The sequence below is a fragment of the Callorhinchus milii genome, unplaced genomic scaffold, assembly GCF_018977255.1.
Source record: "Callorhinchus milii isolate IMCB2004 unplaced genomic scaffold, IMCB_Cmil_1.0 Scaffold3, whole genome shotgun sequence".
In the NCBI taxonomy this organism is placed as follows: Eukaryota; Metazoa; Chordata; class Chondrichthyes; order Chimaeriformes; family Callorhinchidae; genus Callorhinchus; species Callorhinchus milii.
In genome coordinates this window covers 79,852,207-79,877,661 of record NW_024704744.1, presented here as the reverse complement: position 1 = coordinate 79,877,661, position 25,455 = coordinate 79,852,207, and the positions used below count along the sequence as shown (strand labels likewise).

Genomic DNA, 25,455 nt, shown 5'->3' with positions numbered 1-25,455 from the left:
TTAATACTGCATGTAAACGATTTTCTAATCACTAGTTTTATACCAGCTAAAAGAAAACAAGTAGTGATTAAGAACAGTTCTGTTTACACACATTTTGTAAACTATTTAGGGGAAAATACGTTTCTTTTATAAACATGCTGTTGAAAATGCACTAAATAACTTCAACATGTTGTGGTTATGTACAGTTTAGAATCCATCATGCATTAACATCCAAAAAGACACACAAACAGCGGAAAAAATTACCAAGGAGGAATTCTGCCAGCAGAGAGCTTCCCCTTCTGTGCTTCACTTAGCAGTTTATTTGCAACTAAGATTGGATTCTTGATCCCTAAAAGTGAAATTAAACAGTTTACTTCAGAAAAGGCCTTTGAATATTTGTGCCTATTGAATTACCGTTCCTCAATTAACAGTTTAAAAAAAGCAGAAATGCGGTACCTTTAAGATTTACTTACACATCATTTGACTGGTTAATGATTCAAGCAATGATTTTTAACTTGAACTCTCAGAAGTTCAGGTTTTTACTTCTACAGCTTGAAAACATTCAATTAAGAAATACAGCTAAAATCAAAATAAAAAGATTCCAGAGAAAAACAGGACAGTACAAGTTTTCAATTCAATTAATGAACAAAATGAAACGGAAGGGAAACGATCAAAGTAGGTAAATAAAAGGAAGACCTGAAACTTTCTGTATGTGAAAAAAAAACTAAAATTTGAGTAATTTGAGTAAAGCAGAAAGTTTCAGTGACACCTATCATTCTCATTCTCACCAGAATTCACTAAAAAGTGCAATGGGATCTTTAAAGTCCACTAGCTCTCATCCAAAGGACAGCACCTCCAACAATCCAGCAGTCCAACTGGACATCGCTGGAGTGTCAGCCTAGATTATGAGCTCAAATGTCTGGTATGGGGCTTGAACCCGCAACCTTCTGACGCAGAGAAGAGAATGCTTGCGACTGAGCCAAGCTGCCACCTGGAACTTTATGGAGGTACAGTAGAGGGCACTAATCCAATCATCAAATAATTAAATGTCTTTGTCTGTATTGGGCTCAGTTACAGAAAGGGCTGTGATGTTGCCACAGTTTTAGTTCTAAGCATTGTAATAAATGATTTGTATTATTATTAAATGTTACATAGCCTGATGGAAGATGATTTTGGGAAGTGTCGAAGACATCATATTCACAATGTTTTTATATCAAAAGGGCCAGTCCCAGTTGTGTGGATATCAGGTTCACTGGTATATATAATACGCTAAAGGGGAGAAAGTAAATCTACAATAATACTTTCAGATATGCCAAAGCAACAGGACCAGAGGGTATTGGTTCTTTTTAGGGTTGTGAAGGGCAATTTTCAGGCAAATACAGGAAATGTTTATTTACCTAAAGGACAATTAACAGTTGGAAAGAGGAACACAAGGGTGGGAATGCAAAGTTTTAGATCTATTTTTTGTCCCTTGGAGCCACATTCCTTGCTTCTTGAAGCTACAAAAGTGGTAAACAGTACATTTTTCCCCTAAAAGTTAATATTGCTGCTTCCTCTGTGAGATTTTGATTCAGGAAGTTGGCAAATGGATGTAGGTCCCTTATGAGAAGCTGTGCCGGGCATGAGGTCACGCAAAGTTAATGCCAAGTAAATTAAAAAAAAAACTTAAGACTACAAGAAAAAGTGGTGGATTGTGGATAGGAAGGAGGGTGAAAGAGCAGCAAATAATTCACAATCATTTCAAAGAAATTGCGGCAAAATCTTAAATCAAGTTATCTGCAGGTTTTCCAAAGAGAAGTATTCTGTGATGACAGCACAGCCAGTGTGGCTCATCGGTAGGACCTGAAAGGGCAGATTAGTCACTGGGGGTACGGAGTCATCCCACTCAGCTCCTGTGAACTCTGTAAGCCAAAGCCCTAACGGGACAGGTAGTCCTAGCTGAACAAGTAACCAGAAAGCTAGTCAGACAGCACTATCAATGACAAGCTACACGGGTTTAGCTGGTTAGACTCCAGCAGTACCCCAACTCACACTCTGGGGACCTCAAGCCTTGGCTCTTGCCAACCTGCACCTAATACTTTCCAGAATTAGCTAAGCAAGATGCGTCCTTCTAGGGTGAGAGTGTACATTTCATTCCAACAATTTTTCTGTGGGGTTTCCATGTGTAGGTGTGATACATGGAAATCTCAGCTTGGTTTGGATACTCTTAAGCATGGTGATGGGTTTTTACGCATGTGTCAGACACCCGGCTGACTAAAAAAAAGAGAAATCTCAAAGTGCAGTACAGGAAAATAAATATATATAATAATCCTTGTATTTGATATAGTGCTCTAACACATCGTTGAGACGTCTCACAGCACCACACAGGATATACTTTAAAGTAGATTAAATGTGTATTCTGTGGGTGAAACACACTGCAGTTTGCGCACAGCAATAACTGACAAACAGCCAAAGAGTGAGTGGCCAATTTTAGTTGGGGGGATTGTTGGCCTGGATACTGGGAGAAACTTCGTTCTCTTTTTGGATACTGCCATCGGATCTTTAACGTCCACCTGAACAAGCAGATGGGACCTCTGTTTAACGTCTCATCCCAAACCACGAATACACCCAAAGAGAAAAAATAATCTCAGTATCTTCTTAATTCATGAAGAAATTACATTCTGTCGATCAATTAGCTCCCATAGGAAGAAGCAGGGATCCACCCACAGATAATGAGCCACTTTTTTTAATAAAATGCAAGGATAGAAAAGCATGAGCTGCAGTGGTTCCTGCAAGGTTATAAAAAGAACATAGGATTTCATACATGGCAGGCATTTCAAAAGAATGTGCATGGATGTATAATGCAGACTATATTTTTTTAAAAGCTATCCATTTCCTCATTTCTCCTGAATGAATGAAACATCTTTACGGTATGGAAGCTTTGGAACTCTTTCCCTCAATCCCTCCGCCTTGCCCCCTCCTTCCCATCACAACGTCTTCTTTGACCGTGCTTACGGTCATCTCCATCCTCCCGACTTCCTCCACCATTGTTCCACTGCCCCGTGTGAAGGGCACTATCTAAATGCAACTTGTTGAGTAATAGGAATAGCAGAAACCATAAATTGAATCAGAAAATGCCAGAAATTCACAATAAGTCACAGCTAAGTCTGTAGAGCTAGTCTCTTTGAAGATTTGGCATTCTACAGTATTACAACATGATAGTGTAACAGAAGTACTGGACAAACCTAATTCCAGAATACTATTGAGGATATTCTGGACTTTGTACAGTCAATGTTCTTTTTGTTAAAAAAGGCACAAATCCTATTCTAATGCATTTTCCACATGCTGATTTTATTTAGTTTACTCATCTAATTTTCTTTACTTTTTTCCATTGCAAGTTCACACTTATAACCTTAGCCCTGGCATTGTGAGCGGGTGGCGGCAAGTGGAAACTCGAGTGCTTCAGCTTTCCTGGAAGAGGCCGTGTGATCACTCCTTCTCGTATGGTTTTCATTCTGGACAGCCCAACCATAAATATGCTGACTCAAACCCACTAAGTCAACCACAGGGGTATGGAGAAAAGGTAGGTAAATGGGACTAAAATGCTTGCTCGTAAAAGAGCCAGTATAGATACAATGGGCAAAATAACCTTCTTCCATGCTGTAAATCTCTATGGTTCCATGGTTTAAATCCACATGTCCTGATTGGGAACCTAAAATAACATTATTAATCAACCTCCAACACATTTTTCTCCAATTCAATCTTTCAATTGAGGCAACTAAGGAAAAAATATAATACTTAAACATTCAAAAGAAAAATTCAACATTAACAGGAATGCTCATATAATTTATAGTGGCATAACTCATAGCCATCATGATTGTGATAAACAATCTGCCCCTCTAGAAACTAGGGGAAAAAACATTTTTTGTCATAACCTGCCACTGAGGTAAGGAAAATGAATACCAGTCAAATGACTTCTTGCTTTCACTCCTATTCTTTTTAAAAATATTGAATTTGCTCCTTTGTGTTGCAATCAGATTTTCCTTCATTCTTTAAAAGGCCAATGATAAAAAGCTTGGCAACACACAAAATTTGTTTCTTAGGAGAGGACATGTCAGATCCAGACAGCAGATTTTTTTTTACCCAATTGATAGATGAACTGAAACACCTACTTTCTAGGTTATTTTCTTAAGAAAAAAAGGCTTAAAATTTACAAGCAATTTAAGTTCAATATAAAAATGACATGTATTTTGACTCGTGTGACTCAACACTTGAAAAACAGGACCGAGCTTTTAAAAATTTCCTGTTGTAATTAGCTAATTAGCTCGTATCGCAGCAAATTCAACTTTCTTTTAAAAACAGACTTGAAAACACAAGAGATTTATAATTGTCAAACTGATCTAAAAAATGAAATGATGATAGCCTTGAAATCAAACCTTTGTATGCTATTCCCCCATCAAAAAAAAACAGCTCCACGGGGTATAATGAAAATACCAACAGTCAGCGCGTTCTCAAATTGCCCACTGTCAAGTGCACACTGAAGAAGTAAGAACTATGACTTTGGCTTCATTTATACTGCTTGAAATGAAGTGATGTCAAGAAAGAGGTCTAATTTATTCCTTCAGCTCCTCATTGCTTTTGCTGGATTTGTGTTCCAGCTCCTCATTGCATTTGCCTGTGATGAGCTTTCATATTGGCTGTTAGCCTGTTAAATCTGGGAACATATTTAATAGCTTGAATAACAATCCGTTGAAAGTTCTTGGAATTTCAAGGGATTGTTATTGGACAGCCCAAGAACAATTAAGAGAACATTTTGGAGTAGAGTCCAATTAATTCATCTTGCTGCTTTTCTACAATATATTGTACGGCAAATCAAAGTGCTGTTTAAACCAACTCTTTGCTAACAGGAAACTGAGAGGAGTGTGAGTCTATTCATGATCATAAACAGTACAAAGCAGCAATAAAGAAGGTAAACACAAAGGGTGCTGGACTATATTGTCAAAGCAGTTCAGTCATTTCAGATCTCTATAAGGTACGCTCAAGATATACAGTGATATACTGACCAAGCTTCACATGCAGTACGCCATATGGTTACAGTCACTATGATATACGGGGACTATTCAGACTCAGGAGGCAGTAGAGGAGAGCAACACGGCTGATGCCCATTTTAGAGGAATTGTCATACATGAACAAATGGATAAGTTAGAGCTTCTTAGCTTTGAAAAGAGACTCTTGAATTACACAAAAAGTCATACCAAAAGATTATTTTCAGATATGCCAAGACAGCAGGACAGGGGGCACAAGTTCAAGGTTGCAATGAGTATACCTTGAAGGAGTTACAATGCTGAAAATGCCAAATTCATCATCAGTGAAGTACAATTATTAAACTAGTATGTTCAGGTTGCACTTACATTTAGGCCAATTAATTCCTATAAGCAATTCTTCCAATAAAGTGATCAGCATCCAATTGTTTAACACAATGTTCCCCCAAAAAAATTCTATAGGAAGACAACTTAAGAAAAAAAATGTTTTTGTATAAAAAGGGGTAATAATGAAAACATAATAATCCAAAATTAATATTTGACATAGCATCTATAACGTCGAAACTTAAGAACTCAGACCTCACTCTCATTATCTTTGTTACAATTCCCACAACTTAAATGCAACTGGCCTATTAACCAGAAAAATGGTAAATTCCTAATTCAGTATCTGATGCCAAACATTATCAACACCAAGCATTTGTTATATGGATTCCCCTGTTCCAATCACAGAAGCAATTTGACTAAGAAAGAATGATTTCAGCCTAGTAAAACTGTGGGGTAGGACATAGATATTTGGTTACCCACAGCTTTTGATGGTTGATAGATTTTAACTGATGATTACTGGGTAGTATCGCAAATACTTCACAAGTCTGAGTGTCCGAGCAATGCAAATACACTTTTCTTTTTCAAATGTTTCGAAGATTATCCGTTTAAAATTTGAACAGCCGATTCAAAATAAAAACAATTACATTTTGTGTACTTGTAGCCATTATAAAAATTGTGATTTTGATTTGTACAGCTTTGGTAGTATCTTAAAAATTATCTTTCACCCCAAAAACATGGGCACCATCTGAACACATGGTGACCAGCTGTGGCATCTTATTTTTCATTAAGATGGTCAACACCACTGACTCACGACTTAGTTACTCATTTATTATGTGGTCACATTCACTTGTGGTGGAAAACTCATTGCACAGCTGGCAATCACATAGCATTCATTAATTTGTGAAAATACAAAAATGGTCACAAAAGAACTCAACCCAAAATATGTAAGCCATGTCATAGTTGACATAGATACTCTCCCATATAGATCTACACTATGTAGAACAGGAACAGTTCCACGTATGTCCCACATACAATAGCCGTATAGCTTGGTATCCTGGCCAAAAATGTTCCAGAAACAAATTGATCATTCACTGCATGACTGTTTGTGAAACCTTGCTGTTCCATGTGTGCCTATGAAAACAGTCACTACATTTGACAATTACTGTAAATTGTTTTGCAACATTTTAACATAATAATAACATGATATTAATAATACGTGTGTCAGCCTGGGCTCACTGGTAGCACTCTCACCTCTGAGTCAGAAGGTTGTGGGTTCAAGCGTCGTGACTTGAACTCGCATAGCCTAAGCTGACACCCGAATGCAGTGCTGGGGGTGTGTTACATTGTTGGAGGTGCCGTCCTTCAGGTAAGACGTTAAACTGGGGTCCCATCTGCCTGTTCAGGTGGACATTAAAGATCCCATGGCACTATTTGAAAAGAGAAGGGAATTTCTCGCGGTTTCTTGGCCATCAATCCCTCAAATAAAATTTGGTCATTCACTTTGTGGCTGTTTGTGGTGCTTTGCTGCACGCAAATTGGCTGCTGCATTTACCCACAAATACACAGTTACTCCACTGGCACTTTACGGTTAATCCAGTGAAACGATTTTGGGCCTTCTCCCGACGTGAAATCACCATACCAAATGTAAGGCTTATTATTATTAATTATCCTTCCATTTACCGCATCATCAAAAGGTTTCAAAGCACTTCACAGGATTTTCTGTAGAGTGTAGTGACTGTATATCTTGTAGGAGAATACGGCAGCCAATTTGTGCACAGCAATGTCCCACAAACAGCCACAAAGTAAATCCATTGCGATGGATGAATGGGCACAGGTAACATTGCTGCAGATTGCACAACATTGTGTGAAGTCGCCTGATGTCACTGCTTACAGACAGCCACAGGAAACAAACAGTCTGTCAAAAGCCATGTGTATCAATCGTGAAAGGGACCATCAATGACATTTCCAAATACAAGGAAAACTAAAATAGATAAATGTATTTGTCAAATTATTTATGGTAGCAAAATAATTCAAAGCAGAATGCTGAACTCAGATGGAAAGAAAAAGGTAAATGGAATGACTTCGATTGGCATTTATTACTATACTAAAATGTACTACATGTAACTGAATTCTTTAAAATGACTTGGAATTAACATTTTTCTGAAATCAGACCAAATTAAGTAAAATTCATAACATAATAGGAATGAGATTAACCATTCAATTTTGTTTAGTTCCTTTACACACCTGAGCACCAATTGTGAAACCACATGGGTGTTTAAGTGCACATACCCCTGAGTGCTCCAACCGCTCCAAAATTCAAGGACTTTCCATCCATCGTACTGGCATCACATTCAATATCCCCAGACAGATTTAGATTGGATCCCATCCCTGCATTGGTGAAAGGTGAGTCCTGAAACAAAAAAAGTTAACCATGTAATGGATCATTTCTTGGATCTCAAACAGTAAAGCAGATTTAGTTATAACATTGGCCTCTACAAGGAAGAGTGCTCATGTTTCCCTCTTCTGACATTCACATTCTGTTACCTAAAATTTAGAATGACTGAATTCATATTTCAAGTTTTTCTAACTCTAAAGATACTGATGTTCAGGCACCCCTAATGGTGTAGTGGATAGAGCTTCAGCTTACAAGATTGGGAGCTTGCTGGTTTGAATCTCAGACCATGCTGAGTTAACTAGTCTCAGCCAGGGCTGCAGGGAAAGTCTACATTGGCTCAGATCTTCCCCGAATTAGGCAGGAGAAAAACCTGCCAGGGTTCTTGCTCAGGGTCCCTTTACAATATCTACTAGTAGGCCATTTGTGTGGCAGTTGGATGAGGAGAGGTCAAAGATGGCTGGGCTATCACCTTGCTGATACTCATTGCCAAGGATCAAAGCTGAATAAGGGTACTAGAGGGCAGCCGATGCATGTGGAACTACACATTGGCATGGAGGCTGGGGACCAGAAGAAGCATATGAAAAAAATTGGAAAAAATAATTGGACTCACTAAATCTATATTAAAAAAAGATGTTTATAATGTTATCTGGAAATCAAGCAGAAGCATCAGAAAAACAAACTAGAAAGTAAAACTACTTCTCATAAAATCATTACAAAAAAATCCCTGAAAGTGAATTGTACACTTTACCAAATGTGTTATTGATCAAGTGAGCTAGCGGCAGAATGAAACAGAGTAAAACTTGAAATGCACTGTTCCAACAATGAATCTTAATCCACATTACTGAAAATTACACCTCGGGAAACTTCCCATTCTTACCATCCTGTTGAGCCAAGCGAGAATGTCAACTGAATGTCAATTTATGTTGAATTATAAGCAGATTTGCAGTCCAGACCATGTCCATGAGGAACTGAGTTCAGACAGTCCAAACACATTTCAAATTGGACCTTTACACTAATTTCATGCCATCAATTTGAGCTCTTCAAAGAGATTTCTCCCAAATGCTACCCAAAAGCCTCAGGGGCATTTTCATAAAATGAAAATGCCATCCAAACCACAAACAAACACGATTTTTTTAAAAACAAATTCAGTTGTTCATTGAATACAGCTTTCAATTTGAACTTTTACTACTTCATTTTGCTTATTATTATTTCATAGTCAATGTTAACCTTTTGAAACCCGGAAGGCAAATGGATGGTGTTTTATTGTAACTTTCTGCGCCATAAAATGCCCTAACAGTGTCCAATGTGTGTCAATTATCAAACTGGTGAGAGAATTGCCTACTGAAATCTAGGCACTAAAATCTTCCTTCTTGGAAGGAAGGAGGATGCGTTTTTGAACCAAATAAATCGACTTCCACAGCAACACAAACCGAGAACACTTAGGAATGGCACCTTCTTCATTTTTTATTTCATTTCTTTGTGGGAATGAACAGGATGTCATTCAAATGAACATAATCAACATTATATCAGTTAACTTTATCCACAAAATATACACTTTACAGCAAAGTCCTGAGATATCTTGTGCCTTGAAATGTGCTATATTAAATATAAGGATTATTATGGATTATTGTTCCTTTCAGATAAACCATTTGATCCGATGGTCTAGACAGGGTTATGATTTTAGAGAATATTCGTCAAGATTTCGATCTACATTTTGAGTTTCTTAAATTTTTTCTTCTCTGGTGCAATCCAGATATTTTGTCTGATGACTTCAGATTTCATTTTTTTTGCACCCAAGAGGCCTGCCGATTCCCCAAAAAATGGAATGGTCGAGTCCCATGTCTCTCCAGTACCAGTTTTATATGAAGGAAAGTGAATTTGTTTGTTATCCTTAGGCATGCAATTGTCTTGCCAATTCTCAGATCCTGGCTACAATCCTATATTTACTTGCCTCCTTGGAATTGTTCTTTTCTGTTGATACGTTAGATGAACATTCCATTGTTTTTACATGTACCTGAAAGGATCAGACCCCAGGAAGAAACCTTGGGCAAGTTTCCTTACTCCACATGCCTAATAATAATGACTCCAAAAAAAAAAAATAATAAATTGGTCATTTTCAATCTACGACCGTTTGTGGGACACTGCTGTGCGCAATTGGCTGCCGCGTTCGCCCAGAAATATACAGTCAATTCACTTTACAGTGTGTTCTGTGAAGCGCTTTGGGACGTCCTCCCGATGTGAAAAGCACTATATCAAATGCAAGGATTATTATTATTAAGTTGGTTGTGGAGTTTTTTTTGCAACCCAGCAAATCTTTGATGATGTACTTGGATGCTTGGGTGGAAGTTCCAAGCATTGCAGGTCAGAGGAAGTCAAATAAATTTTATATGAAGGATGAACAAGATTTAGAGAATCATTATAATAATAACTAAATTTGATATAGGATCTTACAACTTTGTCAAAAGGTCTCAAAACACTCAGGATTTTACTGTAAGGTGTAGTAATTGTGTACCTGTGTGTAAATGCGATAGCCAACTTGAACACAGCAATGCCACACAAACAGCTATGAAGTGAGTGACCGATTTTATTTGGGGGGATTGTTGACCAGGACACTGGAAGAAAGTCTTTTCTCTTTTTGAATATTGCCATAGGAACTTTATCGTCCAACCTGAACAGGCAGACTTTAAAATTATTGTGATAAAATGCACTACGCATACACCACCAGGCAATAGAGACCCAGGTTAATGGTTCAGCACCCCCTAAGTTAGAGAGGGGAATTCAGCAAGGAATACTTCTGATAAACTGTACTTTGATGTGAAATATGTGAGTGCATGTCAATTGTAGTGGAATGCAGAAATAAATATCAGAGATGGCTGGAAAACAAACTCAGACGAGGTCACACACATAACGGCAGATATATTTTCAAGATCATTTAGTACTTAGTCAGCAGAGAGATACCAGCAGTCATAGTCAACAAAAAAAATGCTTCAGAGCACAATTCTACACTAAAATGAATAAACCTTTGCCCTTTGGGCAAGTCAGTCCATGGAGTTACCGGATTAAAATCTGAGTTCACTCTGACCAAGTGTGTGCTCCATCTAGTGGCCAAGACAAGAGCTTGAATGTGGGCCCCTCCATATGGAAACATTATCTATCACGAGACCGAGTGACCTGCCTTTGATTTTTGACTTCTTGGCTGCATTGAATTCAAACATTTGTATGCTGGTACCTGAACAGCTGCTGAACAAATGGCTGAGCACAAGTTATAAGCAAAGACGATAACCAGCCATAAATTCATACAGAAAGCTAAAAACAAAATCTAATGATTGGACAGCAAATGATAGCGAAAATAAATGATCGTTAATTCTCAAGGTTACAAATCTGCTTGCCCATTACAAAGTAAATCTTTTATTCTCAATGACCACTCTCTTTATGCGCTTCAGAGAAGTCAGCAAAAACATGCACTCTGCCAGTTTCTTTTCTTGACAAACCAAGAAAGCAAACATACTAAATAAAATGTCACAAAAAGAACATCACATCCATTTCAGACTATATTAATGACTATCTACTTATAAGTTACTGCAGCATACTATAAAATGTCAACTGATGAACTGAAATAGATAAACAAATGCACATTTAAGATGCAGAGTGCTTCAGAGCTAGTTCTAACAGGATTAGCTCTGATGTACATGGCAGAATACAAAACATCAAAGTCACATAAGACAAACAGCACTGGCACAAACTCCTTCATGTGAAGTGGTTTCCACATCATGAGTCACAACATTAGTGGAACATACACAAAGGCCAGCAATTCCAAAATTACATTGCTGGCCTGCAGGGATGGTTAACAGCCCGCAGTTTATATATTCTCAGTTGATGTTGCCTCCAGAGGTGGGATGAGGAACCACTTTGCAAAAGAATTATTATTAATCCTGGAGGCAACAGACCCGACGTGAAAATTGCATCTACTGGCTTAGATTTATTCTACCACTTATATTTTATACATTCGTCGGCATTTCTCAAACTGAGGAACATTCAGTGAACAGTGCTGCAGTGAGCATGATTATTTAAAAAGACAATGTTAGAAGAAGACACTTTCAGTGAAAAACATGCTCCATCATTCTTTTAAAAACAAGAAATGTCAAAAAAAAAGTTCTTGTGTGCTGATGGAAGGACAAGGAAAGCATTGGATTGCGCTTTGAAGTCCAACATGGTCAAATAGCCTGCCAATAATCACTGTCTAGGTTCACACGAAAATAGGAACTTGGGTAAGATATCAAAGGGTGTCTGGACAACTCCCTGTCAAGAACAACTGCCTCCAGGAGAGGAGAGTGCAGTAAAATAAGAGCTAAGAAAAAAAAACTTTAAAACTCGAATTTCACTTTGGCTGGAACTTTATGTTGTAGTAAGAAAATTTTACCGAGCATATACTGAGCTAGCCAAAGTTCTTTAACTATGTAATGTTAGCCACGTTGGGATCATTTTACAATAATGTAGCACAATTATTTAGGATGATTTCGAAACACCTACAGAGACTCTGTAGGAGTCCTGTAGGTAACAGTTAGAGCACTTGGCTCTCAAGCGAGAGGACCCACGTTCGATTCCCGGCACGGGTGAAACCTTAGGCAAGTTTCCTTACTCCACACGCCTCTGTTTACCTAGCAGTAAGTAGGAAACCGGCTGTTAAGTCGATTGAAAGGATCGCTTCCAGGTGTAATAATCGGTCACTCAAATTGTTTGTGGGACACTGCTGTGCGCAATTGGCTGCAGAGTTTCTCCCACAAAATACACAGTCAACTCACTTTGCAGTACATCCACACATTTATCACATCCACAACAACAACAAAATTACATTTGTATGGCGCCTTATAATAATAATAATCCTTGCATTTGATATAGCGCTTTTCACGTCGGGAGGATGTCCCAAAGCGCTTCACAGAACACACTGTAAAGTGAATTGACTGTATATTTGTGGGCAAACGTGGCAGCCAATTGCACACAGCAATGTCCCACAAACAGTCGTAGATTGAAAATGACCAATTTATTATTGTTTTTGGTTTTGGAGGGATTATTATTAGGCTCTGTGTGGAGTAAGGAAACTTGTCCAAGGTTTCACCCTGACCTGCCTGGAATTGAACTCAGGTCTCTCGCTTGCAAAGCGAGTGCTCTAACCACTGAGCTACAGGACTCCACTTTTATGTCAGGCGGACGTCCCAAGGTGCTCAATCAATGTTTCGGACCTGATCTGGGACTCGGGATCGGGGAGGGTGGAGGGGAAGGAGGAAGATGGAAGGCACGGTCGAAGAAGAGGGTCTTGAAGGAGGCAAGGGAGGGGGCGAGGAGGAGGGACTGCGGGATGGAGTTCCAGAGGGGGTGCAGAGTGGCTGAAGATTGGCCTGCCAATAGTGGGGCGGGTGAGGTGGGTGACGTGAAGCAGGCCATTAGAAGGGTGATGGACTTGAAACATTGAGCCACTTTCCTTTCTCCACAGATGCTGCCTGACCTGCTGAGTGTTCCCAGCAATCTCAAATTTATAGAAGATACTGATTGGAACAGCAACACAAAAGTTGCTGGGATTTAAGGCTCTATGTTTTTGCCAGGAATACAAGAACTGCTGTAATTAAATGTCAACAAATTGCACCAATTATAAAAATGCCAATAGCAATAGCAGTTAAAATTCTCCCAGATAGTGCTGCCAGCTGGAACTTTATACTAGCCATACAAGCTTATGTACAAAGTTAACCTTCACTTGTTAAACCAGAGTGACAAGAGCATGCATTAGATGAAGGGAAATCTCACACCTCTTTAGCATTCCAATCTCTCTGTAAACCTCACATAAGTCAGGACCATACATTTAATACAATTTATACAAAGTATTAGTTATGTGAAAGTTACAGGAAATTCAACAGGACTTGGGCAGATGTACCACTTAGGCAGTTATACGAATTATACAGAGCCATGGGAGTTTTACTGTATTCTCCAAAACAGGATTATCTTGCCAGTTTCCACCTTACACAGAATAAAAATAATAATTCTTGCATTTGATATAGGCCTTACCACGCCTTTGAGACGTTTCAGGAATATACTGTAAAGTGAATTAACTGTATATTTTATGGGCCATTCGCGGCAATGTTGGTCTCGCCCACCCCACTCCCAATAAAGTATTTTGAATTCCAAGCATGATCAGAAACCGGGGATCTGAATCAGCTAAAACATTTTTAAAAATGGTTTTCGCACCTTTCTTTTAGCTTTTCTACAGTCAAACTGAAGGACACAGTCTGCAAGCAGACCAATAGAACAAAACTGGCAGTCACAAATATTACTGTGAATATAAAATTGGACTACTACAGCCAATTACAGTATTAAATAATGTCACTTTTTGGCAATCTCAAAATAGCTTACCTTTCTGATTCATTGTCCCTAAATTTCAAAAATAATAACAAAACTAAAACGAATAGAAGGCAGGTTTTTTTTTCTCATAATTACTCACTGCTGCATTATGTTGCTGATTGATGTCAAGGCAAGAAAAACAGACTTCTAAACAGGTAAAACATCTAATCGGTTTGACTGTAGACATGATAAAACCATACCCCAATCACAAAGTGATTTGAACCATCTAATGGATTATAGAGACATGAGAACATCTGAGATGCGTTGCATCTCATCTAAGAAGTTGTTTGTAGCTCGACTCTTACCTCTAGTTCGACAAGGGCTGCTGTTACTACGTCAACAGCAAGAGCTCCAGCCTGCAGTTTCTCTATTGCCTGAATGGGAAACAGGTTTCGGGTTAATGTGCACCAACCATAAAAAGCTTTGCATTAAAACATTAGATATTTTAGATGACGGTTAGAGCACTCGCTTTGCAAGCGAGAGACCTGAGTTCAATTCCAGGCAGAGGGCGAAACCTTGGGCAAGTTTCCTTACTCCACACAGAGCCTAATAATAATCCCTCCAAAACAAAAAAACAATAATAAATTGGTCATTTTCAATCTACGACTGTTTGTGGGACATTGCTGTGCGCAATTGGCTGCCGCGTTCGCCCACAAATATACAGTCAATTCACTTTACAGTGTGTTCTGTGAAGCGCTTTGGGATGTCCTCCCGACATGAAAAGCGCTATATCAAATGCAAGGATTATTATTATGACAATCTATTGTAACATTTTGATTATTTTAATAAACATTTTATAAAATGTTTGAATAGAATGATTACATAGTAAGGAGGGTCTTTTCTTCATTCTTCCAATGAAGTCATCCGCTACACACTGCTGGGTTCAGGTACTGGCAAGGGGGAAAAAATTACAAGGGAAATATCACTACAGGACCTGTAGGTCTGCTGCTGAAGCTAGCTCACAACATAGAGCTGTCAAAGCCAATCATCTAAAGATAGACCTGCAAGAGCAACAATTACAGGTGAGCCGCAAGGATTGACCGGCATTTTGTAAATACCCTAAGAGCTTCTGAAAGTTTAAAGGGGAGCCCTGAGGTGACCAAGACCAACTATTCTGAGGGACGTAGGTGGTAAACCATTATCAGGATTCACAGGTGTTTTAGGCAGCAGAGCAACGCAGCATGATACTGATGCAGAGCATCACGCATTTCTTGCCGAGTTGTACTGCTTACCATTTAGCTCATACGGTGTTCTGGGATACCTGTTATGTATCCAGTGAGGACGCACTTATCAGATGTCAAATGACCAACTAGTGATCATCCTCCCTGCAGGAGAGGTGCAGGGTAAGTAAGCAAGGACCTTGTAATTGAACAATTTGCAAGGTGGTAAGTTTGGCCATGGAATGTTGGAATCGAGTCAACCCCCGTGACACCGATAGACACGATCATGAGCCAGATGGTTCAGAGCGTTTCTCGACACTGCTGATTGTGGACAAGCTCGCCTGGTTGTTCAGCAGGATTTGGAAGGAAGGACCAGGAGCAGTATTTTTCCCACTTGGTAGCAATCTACACCTGGACCGACAAATCTAGCCCCGTCTGGCCTCCTCCTTGTCCCCCGAATCCTCCGCTCCATCATTGGCTGCCGTACCTTAAGCCACTACGCCCCAAGGCTCTGGAACTCCCTTACTCAGTCCCTTCGCCTCTCCCACTTTCTTCCTATTTTCAGGTCTGAAGACCTTTCTTTTCGACCGCGCCTTTGGTCACTTTCTTCCCCCTCCCCCTGGCTCGGCCCCGGGATCCATTACTCTGAAGCGTTCTGAGACGCAGTCCGGCGTAGAGGGCGCTATATAAATCCAAGTTGTTGTTGTTGTTGTAGCCTTTGCAGACAACACATGTAAGCAGACTTAAAATTAGATAGAAATCACACTTGTCCATATAATTTTTCAAGGACCAATAGAAGAACTATGTATTGTGGCCATCTGCAAAAGCGGAGGCATTCTTACATCTAGGGTAGGGTAAGTTTGAACTGAAATGAACATTTGAGGAATCAAGCATCCTTATTCACCCCATGGTTTATGTGGCAAAAGCATTATAATCTTTGCATTTGATAGACATCAAAGCACTTCACTGTATTTATTAAAAATGACTGCCTACAAATAAATAGTGACTACACAAACAACAAAGTCCCTCAAACAGCCATAATAATAATAATAATCCTTGCATTTGATATAGCGCTTTTCACGTCGGGAGGACGTCCCAAAGCGCTTCACAGAACACACTGTAAAGTGAATTGACTGCATATTTATGGGCGAACGCGGCAGCCAATTGCGCACAGCAATGTCCCACAAACAGTCGTAGATTGAAAATGACCAATTTATTATTGTTTTTGGTTTTGGAGGGATTATTATTAGGCTCTGTGTGGAGTAAGGAAACTTGCCCAAGGTTTCGCCCTGACCTGCCTGGAAATGAACTCAGGTCTCTCACTTGCAAAGCGAGTGCTCTAACCAATGAGCTACAGGACTCCACGAGGTGAATGACCAATTTTATCTGTGTGATTGTTGGTTAGGCCATCAGGAGAAACTCCCTTCTCTTTTCACTTACTACGCAGGAGCAGTATGTGGTCTAATTGGTCTACCCAAAGAAACACATTAATTATCCTAAAGCCAACATTAAAAATGAATTGTACTCTTGTACTATTTAAAAAAAATACCAGTTGGAATACAAGTAACTGCTCACTAAGTAAAAACAAGAAACGTGACACAAATGCTGGGAATTAGAAATTTGTTAGTCAAAAAAAAACCTTAGTTTTATGGAACAAGAGATTGGATGGGCAACAACATCCTAAAGAGATATTCCTAGTGATCTTTTTCTTTCATTTTGGTATCTTGCAATACATTAAACAACAACAACAAGATTATATTTGTATAGCACTTTCATGTCGGGAGAACGTCCCAAGGCTCTAAACAATGTAAAGCATTTCAGCAATATGCCAAAAAATGCCAGCAATATGCCAAAAAAAACTTAAATAAAAAAACATGTAATTCGTACACAAAAGTGTCAGCTTGGCTCTGATGGTAGCACTTCACATAACAACAACAACTTGGATTTATGTAGCGCCCTCCACACCGGACAGCGTCTCAGAGCGCTTCACAGTAACGGATCTCAGGGCAGAGCCAGGGGGAGGGGGAGGAAGGTGATCAAAGGCGTGGTTGAAAAGGTCTTCAGCCAAGACCTGAAAATAGGAAGAGAGGGGGCGAGGCGAAGGGAGTTCCATAGCCTCGGAGCGTGGTGGCTGAAGGCACGGCCGCTGAGGATGGAGCGGAGGACACGGGGGACAAGGAGGAGGCCAGACCTGGTGGAACGAAGGCAACGGGCACTGTTTTGAGGATAGAGGAGGTCAGAGAGGTAGGGGGGCTGTAGAGGAGTGGAGGGATTTGAAGACAAGGGTGAGGATCTTGAAATCGATCCTCACTGGGACAGGCAGTCAGTTCAGTCTGGAAAGGACTGGGGTAATTGGGGAGCGGAGTTTGGTGCAGGTAAGAATACTGACAGCAGAGTTTTGTATGGCCTGGTAGTGGAGGGGAGACCGGTGAGGAGGGCACCTGAATAGTCCAACCAAGAGGTGACAAAGGCATGGACCAGGGTTTCAGCGGCTTCCGGAGAGAAGATTTGGCGGAGACAGGCAATGCGTCGGAGGTGGAAGAAAGCGGTGCTGGTGATGGACAGGATGTGGGGGAGGAAGGATAATTGGGGGTCGAACTAGACACCTACAACAACAACAAGATTCCATTTATTGAGCGTCTTTCACGTCGGGAGGACGTCCCAAGGCGCTGTACAGTTGGGTCGGGACCAGAGCAGGGGGGAAATGGTCAGGGTGAGGGGAGGGAAGGGAGGGAGCGAGGAGGGGGTAGAGAGTCGAGAGGGGAGCTGAAGGCACGGTCAAAGAGAAAGGTCTTGAGACCGGCCTTGAAGGAGGAAATGGAGGAAGCAAGGCGAAGGCATTGGGGGATAGAGTTCCAGAGCCGAGGGGCTGAAGGCCCGGCCACCGATGGTAGGGCGGTTGGGGCGGGGGATGTGGAGCAGACCGGAGCCAGAGGAACGGAGGGTACGGGCAGGTAGGTAGGGGGATAGTAGGTCGGAGAGGTAGGAGGGAGCAAGGACGTGAATGGCCTTGTAGGTGAGGGTGAGGATCTTGAATTCGATCCTCTGGGGGATGGGGAGCCAGTGGAGGCGAGCGAGGGTGGGAGTGATGTGGTCCCGAAGCCTGGTGCGGGACAGTACACGAGCTGCAGAGTTCTGAATGACCTGCAGCTTGTGGAGGGAGGTGCCGGGAAGGCCGGCGAGGAGAGAGTTCCCATAGTCCAGCCTTGAGGTGATAAAGGCGTGGACCAGAGTTTCAGCAGCGTGAGGGGTGAGGTAGTGCCGTAGTCTGGCGACATTCCGGAGGTGATGGAAGGCGGTGCCAGTTGTGGTGCGGATATGGGGGAGAAAGGACAGCTCAGGGTCGAACAGAACCCGAGGTTCCTGACTGGCTTTGAGAGGTGGAGAGTGCAGCCTTGGATGCTGATGTTGTCAGCGCCTGAGGTGCGGAGGCGCTGACGTGAGCCAATCAGGAGGGCCTCAGTTTTGCGCACGTTGAGCTGGAGAAAGTTATCTCTCGTCCAGGACTCGATGTCGGACAGGCAGCTGTCAGGACATCGGTGGTCGTGGAGTTGAGGGTAGAGGAGGAAAGGTAGAGTTGGGTGTCATCCGCATACATGTGGAAGTTAACCCCATGTCTGCGGATGATGTCACCGAGGGGGAGCATATAGAGGGTGAAGAGGAGGGGACCGAGGACAGAGCCCTGAGGGACACCGCACGAGACAGTGCGGGGGCTGGAGGAAAAACCATTTGTGGAGACAAAGTGAAGACGGTGGGAGAGGTACGACCTAAACCACTCAAGGACAGGGCCTTGAAGGTTTAGGTGGGAGGACAAGCGGTGGAGGAGGATAGCATGGTCGACCGTATCGAATGCTGCCGATAGGTCGAGGAGGACGAGGAGGCAGAGGGAGCCCTGGTCACAGATGGTCAGGATGTCATTGGTGACCTTGACCAGGGCAGTTTCTGTGCTATGGGCAGCACGGAAACCCGACTGAAGGGGTTCGAATAGTGAATGGTTGGAGAGGAAAGAGCGCAGCTGGGAGGCGACAACTCGTTCCAGGACCTTGGATAGGAAGGGGAGGTTGGAGATGGGCCGGTAGCTTGATAAGTTTCACATGGGTTCGGAGAGTTTTAGTGGGAGGTCGAGTAGGTGGAGTTGAGAACCGTGTGATTTTAGACGTTGATGAGAGCCAAAGAGTATGGCTTCCGTCTTGTCAATGTTCAGCTGAAGGAAGTTTGCGCTCATCCAGCTCCTGAGGTTTGACAGGCAGGCTGACAGAACATCAGGAGACTGGGGGTCGCAAAGTGAGCAAGTCCACTGTCTTGCAAGGCAAGGCACTGTCCTTGAATGGTTTAGGTCGTACCTTTCTCACCATCTTCACTTTGTCTCGACGAATGGCTTCTCCTCCACCCCCGTACTGTCTCATGTGGTGTCCCTCAGGGCTCTGTCCTCGGTCCCCTCCTTTTCACCCTCTATATGCTCCCCCTTGGTGACATCATGCGCAGACATGGAGTTAACTTCCACATGTATGCGGATGACACCCAACTCTACCTTTCCTCCTCTACTCTCAACTCCATGACCACCGATGTCCTGACAGCTGCCTGTCCGACATCGAGTCTTGGACGAGAGACAACTTTCTTCAGCTCAACGTGCGAAAAACCGAGGCCCTCCTGATTGGCTCACGTCAGCGCCTCCGCACCTCAGGCGCCGACACCATCAGCATCCAAGGCTGCACTCTCCACCTCTCAAAGCCGGTCAGGAACCTCGGGGTTCTGTTCGACCCTGAGCTGTCCTTTCTCCCTCACATCCGCACCACAACTGGCACCGCCTTCCATCACCTCCGAACATCGCCAGACTACGGCATTACCTCACCCCTCACGCTGCTGAAACCCTGGTTCACGCCTTTATCACCTCAAGGCTGGACTATGGGAACTCTCTCCTCGCCGGCCTTCCCGCACCTCCCTCCACAAGCTGCAGGTCATTCAGAACTCTGCAGCTCGTGTACTGTCCCGCACCAGGCTTCGCGATCACATCACTCCCACCCTCGCTCGCCTCCACTGGCTCCCCATCCCCCAGAGGATTGATTTCAAGATCCTCATCCTCACCTACAAGGCCATTCACAGCCTTGCTCCCTCCCCCTCTCCCCCCCCACTCTCCCTACCCGCCCGTACCCTCCGTTCCTCTGGCTCCGGTCTGCTCCACATCCCCCGCCCCAACCGCCCTACCATCGGTGGTCGGGCCTTCAGCCTCTCAGCCCCGGCTCTGGAACTCTATCCCCAATGCCTTCACCTTGCTTCCTCCCTTTCCTCCTTCAAGGCCGGTCTCAAACCTTTCTCTTTGACCGAGCCTTCAGCTCCCCTCTCGACTCTCTTCCCCCTCCTCGCTCCCTCCCTTCCCTCCCCTCACCCTGACCATTTTCCCCCTCCTCCCTCCCTCACCCTGACCATTTCCCCCCTGCTCGGGTCATGACCCAACTGTTCAGCGCCTTGGGACGTCCTCCTGACGTGAAAGGCGCTTTATAAATGGAATCTTGTTGTTGTTGCTGTTGAGGTGGAAAAATAGAGTTGGGTGTCGTCCGAATACATGTGGAAGTGTACCTCATGTCTGTGGATGACATCCCCAAGAGAGAGCATGTAGATCAGAAAGAGGAGGGGGCCAAGGATGGATCCTTGGGGTACCACGAAGTTTACCCGGTGAGAACGGGAGGAGAAGCCGTTTGTGCAGATGTACTGTGAGGTAGGACTCGAACCAGGCGAGTGCGGTTCCACTGAGGTGGATGACGGAGGAAAGGCGGAGGAGGACGATGGCGTGATTGACTGTGTTGAACACAGCGGAGAGGTCCAGGCAGACAAGGAGGCAGAGGGAGCCCTGGTCACAGATAGAGAGGATGACATCTCGGTCAGTGGTGGTTTCAAGCCCTTTGAGAGAGGAGTTTCTCCCATTGTTCTGGTAAAAAAATCTCTAGATTAATTCTTTATTTATTTCAAAGCTGTCTGCATTATGTGATGCAAATTGGTTCCTTGTTTGCCTATAAATACAGTAAATAGATTTTCTTGAAATTTCTTGAAGAGTTTTGCCCAATTTAGACGTCATAGGCGCTATATGAAATGCAACGATTTTTAAAAGCAAACTTACAAGGGAGCATGGGCTTAAACTGAAAGGAGAAAGGTGAACATACAGTTTATATTTAATCGCTTTACACAAAATGGTGAACATGTGGAATGGACTACTCAGGGAGATAGATAGTATCAGAACATTCATGAAAGAATTATAGTTATTTCCCAAAGAAATTGATCAAGGAGTATGAAAATATGGTGTATTTTTTAAAAAAAAACTTTGCAATGGTAGGTGGATAGCAACTGTCTTTTCCTGTGCTGTACAGTATTGTTCAGAATATCACAAGATGACATTCCTACCTTTTGGCAGGCTTTCTTACAAACTTGCTTGTACTCCTTTGCCTTGGATTCAGAATGATAGCCTGCTCCTAAAGCAACCAGTTATTAAATAATTAGTAGTGTACTGAAAATTAAACAATTATGTTATTATATCATAATATATCTGTGAAATAAAACTAGATTTTAACAAAACATGCAAGCAATGCAACTATTACACTCACTTTTCTAAATACTGTAATAATAAACTTTGAATTTGATACAGCGCCTTATCACGTCATTGGGACATCTCAAACACATCACAGGATGTACTGCAAAATGGATTGACTAGGTATTCTGTTACTATCACATTTATTTGAAGAATAACACTACACTTTTTGGCAGAAAACTTTATTGAATGTAGTCACAATCATAACTATAAAGATACATTTTAAAATATTCTGTTGATGGGTTCTATTATTGTAGTAACAATGTTTACTTACTGAATACCACCTACTGAAAGGCTTTTATTTCAGAAATTAACAGGAGTTTACAATTAAATTTGTTGTTAAACATTTCAAGAATAACAAATTTAACACTAAATACATTGTAGCATTGTGCCTGATACAATTAACACTACAAAAACAATTCTAGGTCAAGCTCATTCTAGAAAAATTCTCTTAGCTTCTTTATAGCAGTTAATTTGAGATAAAAATCCAATTTGGAAATCTTACAAATAAATAAAAACTGAATATGTAATTAGATGTCAATAGCACATGCACGTGTTTAAGATCAGAACATTACTTTTATACTATCTTTTACTCCACTTCAAGCCTTCAAACCAAATATTTGACTCCAGAAAACTGAATGCGTAAACCAAGATTAAGAACCAAGGTTAGGTCCTGGTCTCAACCACCCTTCCGATCTTCAATTACCCTCTGGGTAAAGGCTTACTTCCCGGTGTCTGTCCTGAAATTGCCCGTTGCAAAGTCTAAACCACTGCATGGCCAGTGGGGCCATCAACTAGTGACCCGCTGAACATTCATACCAGTCCAGGGGACTCCATTCCAAATCAATGCCTTGTTTCCAGTAGCTGCCGAGCACAATACCCATGGCCCTGAATCCAGAACATTTATTGGGTTAGCCACCACTACACGAAACCAACCTGTCTGGATTTTTAAACGTTAGGAGACACACTACTACCTCCCATCACTTGAAGGATGCAATATAAATATAGATTCATATAAACTGTTGGCTTATATGAATTTACATGAATATAAATCGGTTGCAATTAAAAGGCCGGTGGCCGATCTGGCCCTGTAAACAGGACATTGTACTGTTTGGAGATGTGGGTGGTGCACAGGGGTTTGGTTCTCCCAAAAATACAGTCACTACACTTTACAGTATATCCATCCTGTGATGCGCTGTGAGACATCTGGACGACGTGGTGAGGTGCTTCATCAAATGCAAGGATTATTAGTTTAAACACAAGGTACGGGTGGGGGGGGGCGGGAGTTGAGACGGGGGAGAGTTGAGGCAGTTGGGGGGTGTGAGAGTGGTGGGGGGGGCAGAGGGAGTGGGGGGCGGGCAGAGGGAGTGGGGGGCGGGCAGAGGGAGTGGGGGGCGGGCAGAGGGAGTGGGGGGCGGGCAGAGGGAGTGGGGGCGGCAGAGGGAGTGGGGGCGGGCAGAGGGAGTGGGGGCGGGCAGAGGGAGTGGGGGGCGGGCAGAGGGAGTGGGGGGCGGGCAGAGGGAGTGGGGGGCGGGCAGAGGGAGTTGGAGAGGGAATCGGGGGCAGAGGGAATGGGGGGGAAGAGATAGTTGGAGAGGGAATGGGGGGGCAGAGGGAGTGGGGGGCAGAGGGAGTGGGAGAAAAAGATAGTTGGAGAGGGAGTGGGGGGTCAGAGGGAGTGGGGGGAGGGAGTGGGGGGGAGTGGGGGAGGGAGCAGAGGGAGTGGGGGGGGAGGGGGCAGAGGGAGTGGGGAGGGGCAGAGGGAGTGGGGGGGAGTGGGGGGAGGGAGCAGAGGGAGTGGGGGGGGGAGGGGCAGAGGGAGTGGGGGGGGGAGGGGGCAGAGGAGTGGGGGGAGTGGAGGAGGGGGCAGAGGGAGTGGGGGAGGGGGCAGAGGGAGGGGGCAGAGGGAGTGGGGGTGGAGGGGGGAGGGCAGAGGGAGTGGGGGGAGGGGCAGAGGGAGTGGGGGGAGTGGGGGGGGAGGGGGCAGAGGAGTGGGGGGAGGGGGGAGGGGGCAGAGGGAGTGGGGGAGGGGGCAGAGGGAGTGGGGGGGGAGGGGAAGAGGGAGGGGGGAGGGAGGGGCAGAGGGAGTGGGGGGAGTGGGCAGAGGGAGTGGGGAGGGGCAGAGGGAGTGGGGGGAGGGGCAGAGGGAGGGGGCAGAGGGAGTGGGGGGGAGGGGGCAGAGGGAGGGGGCAGAGGGAGTGGGGGGAGGGGGCAGAGGAGTGGGGGGGAGGGGCAGAGGGAGTGGGGGAGTGGGGGAGTGGGGGGGAGGGGGCAGAGGGAGGGAGGGAGTGGGGGAGGGAGTGGGGGAGGGGCAGAGGGAGGGAGGGAGTGGGGGAGGGGATGGGGGAGGGGGCAGAGGGAGGGGGGGAGTGGGTGGGGAGGGGCAGAGGGAGTGGGGGGAGGGGCAGAGAGTGGGGGGGGAGGGGGCAGAGAGTGGGGGGGAGGGGCAGAGGGAGTGGGGGGGAGGGGCAGAGGGAGGGGGCAGAGGGAGTGGGGGGAGGGGGCAGAGGGAGGGGGCAGAGGGAGTGGGGGGAGGGGCAGAGGGAGGGGCAGAGGAGTGGGGGTGGAGGGGGCAGAGGAGTGGGGGGAGGGGGCAGAGGGAGTGGGGGGAGGGGGAGTGGGGGGGAGGGGGCGAGGGAGGGAGGGAGTGGGGGAGGGAGTGGGGGAGGGCAGAGGGGGGGGAGGGGGAGGGGAGTGGGGAGGGGGCAGAGGGGGGGGAGTGGGTGGGGAGGGGGCAGAGGGAGTGGGGGGAGGGGCAGAGGGAGTGGGGGGAGGGGCAGAGAGTGGGGGGGGAGGGGGCAGAGGGAGTGGGGGGGAGGGGGCAGAGGGAGTGGGGGAGGGGGCAGAGGGAGTGGGGGGAGGGGCAGAGGGAGTGGGGGGGGAGGGGGCAGAGGGAGTGGGGGAGGGGGCAGAGAGTGGGGGGGGAAGGGGGCAGAGGGAGTGGGGGGGGAGGGGCAGAGGGAGTGGGGGAGTGGGGCAGAGGGAGTGGGGGGAGGGGGCAGAGGGAGTGGGGGGGGAGGGGGCAGAGGGAGTGGGGGAGGGGAGTGGGGGTGGAGGGGGCAGTGGTAGTGGGGGGAGGGGGCAGAGGGAGGGGGGGGGGGGGGTTCACTCACCTGCGTGTACAAGTACAAACCCCACATTCCTGCCCTCGGGGGCCATCTCTCTCTTCTCTCCCCGTTTCTCCGCCGCGGCCGCCCTGTCCTCCCCGGCTCCGGGGGCCCTACTCCCACCGGCCTCGGCCATGGTCAGGGCCGAGCGGCCGCATCGCCGCTTCCTCTCTCCATCGGGGGCCGGTGTGGAGGCGGCGGCTGAGCTGAGACCCGGTGAGCGGCCTCACCCGCGGCTCATGGCTTCACCGAGAGACCCCGGCACAGGGGGGGGGGGCGGGGGGCTGTCACGGTGCGGGCCGGAGGCTCTATTTGAACCGGAGGATAAGCGGTCACCGGCTCCGACTTTTCCCCGCGGTCCAACTGTCAACCGCTCCGCGAGCCGCTGTTTACACCGTCCACTTCCGGTCTCGATCTACCGTCACTTCCGGAGGGTATGTCATTGCCCGGACCTGGTGCGGCCCTGTGTGTGTGGGTGTGTGTGTGTGTGGGTGGGTGG

At 44.8% G+C, this 25,455-nt stretch overlaps 1 protein-coding gene across 1 annotated transcript in view; it reads right to left on the bottom strand.

Annotated features, from left to right (window-relative positions):
* tasp1 (taspase, threonine aspartase, 1) overlaps window positions 1-25,116 on the bottom strand; it is a 63,163-nt gene extending 38,047 nt beyond the window's left edge. The window contains exons 1-5 of the mRNA XM_042333289.1: window positions 24,963-25,116; window positions 21,666-21,733; window positions 14,415-14,483; window positions 7,614-7,734; window positions 244-328 (exon numbers count right to left, since the gene is read on the bottom strand). Of these exons, the coding sequence (XP_042189223.1) occupies window positions 244-328; window positions 7,614-7,734; window positions 14,415-14,483; window positions 21,666-21,733; window positions 24,963-25,092 (473 nt within the window). The 5' untranslated portion in view covers window positions 25,093-25,116. The remainder of the gene's footprint in view (window positions 1-243; window positions 329-7,613; window positions 7,735-14,414; window positions 14,484-21,665; window positions 21,734-24,962) is intronic.
* Window positions 25,117-25,455: the final 339 nt, after the last annotated feature.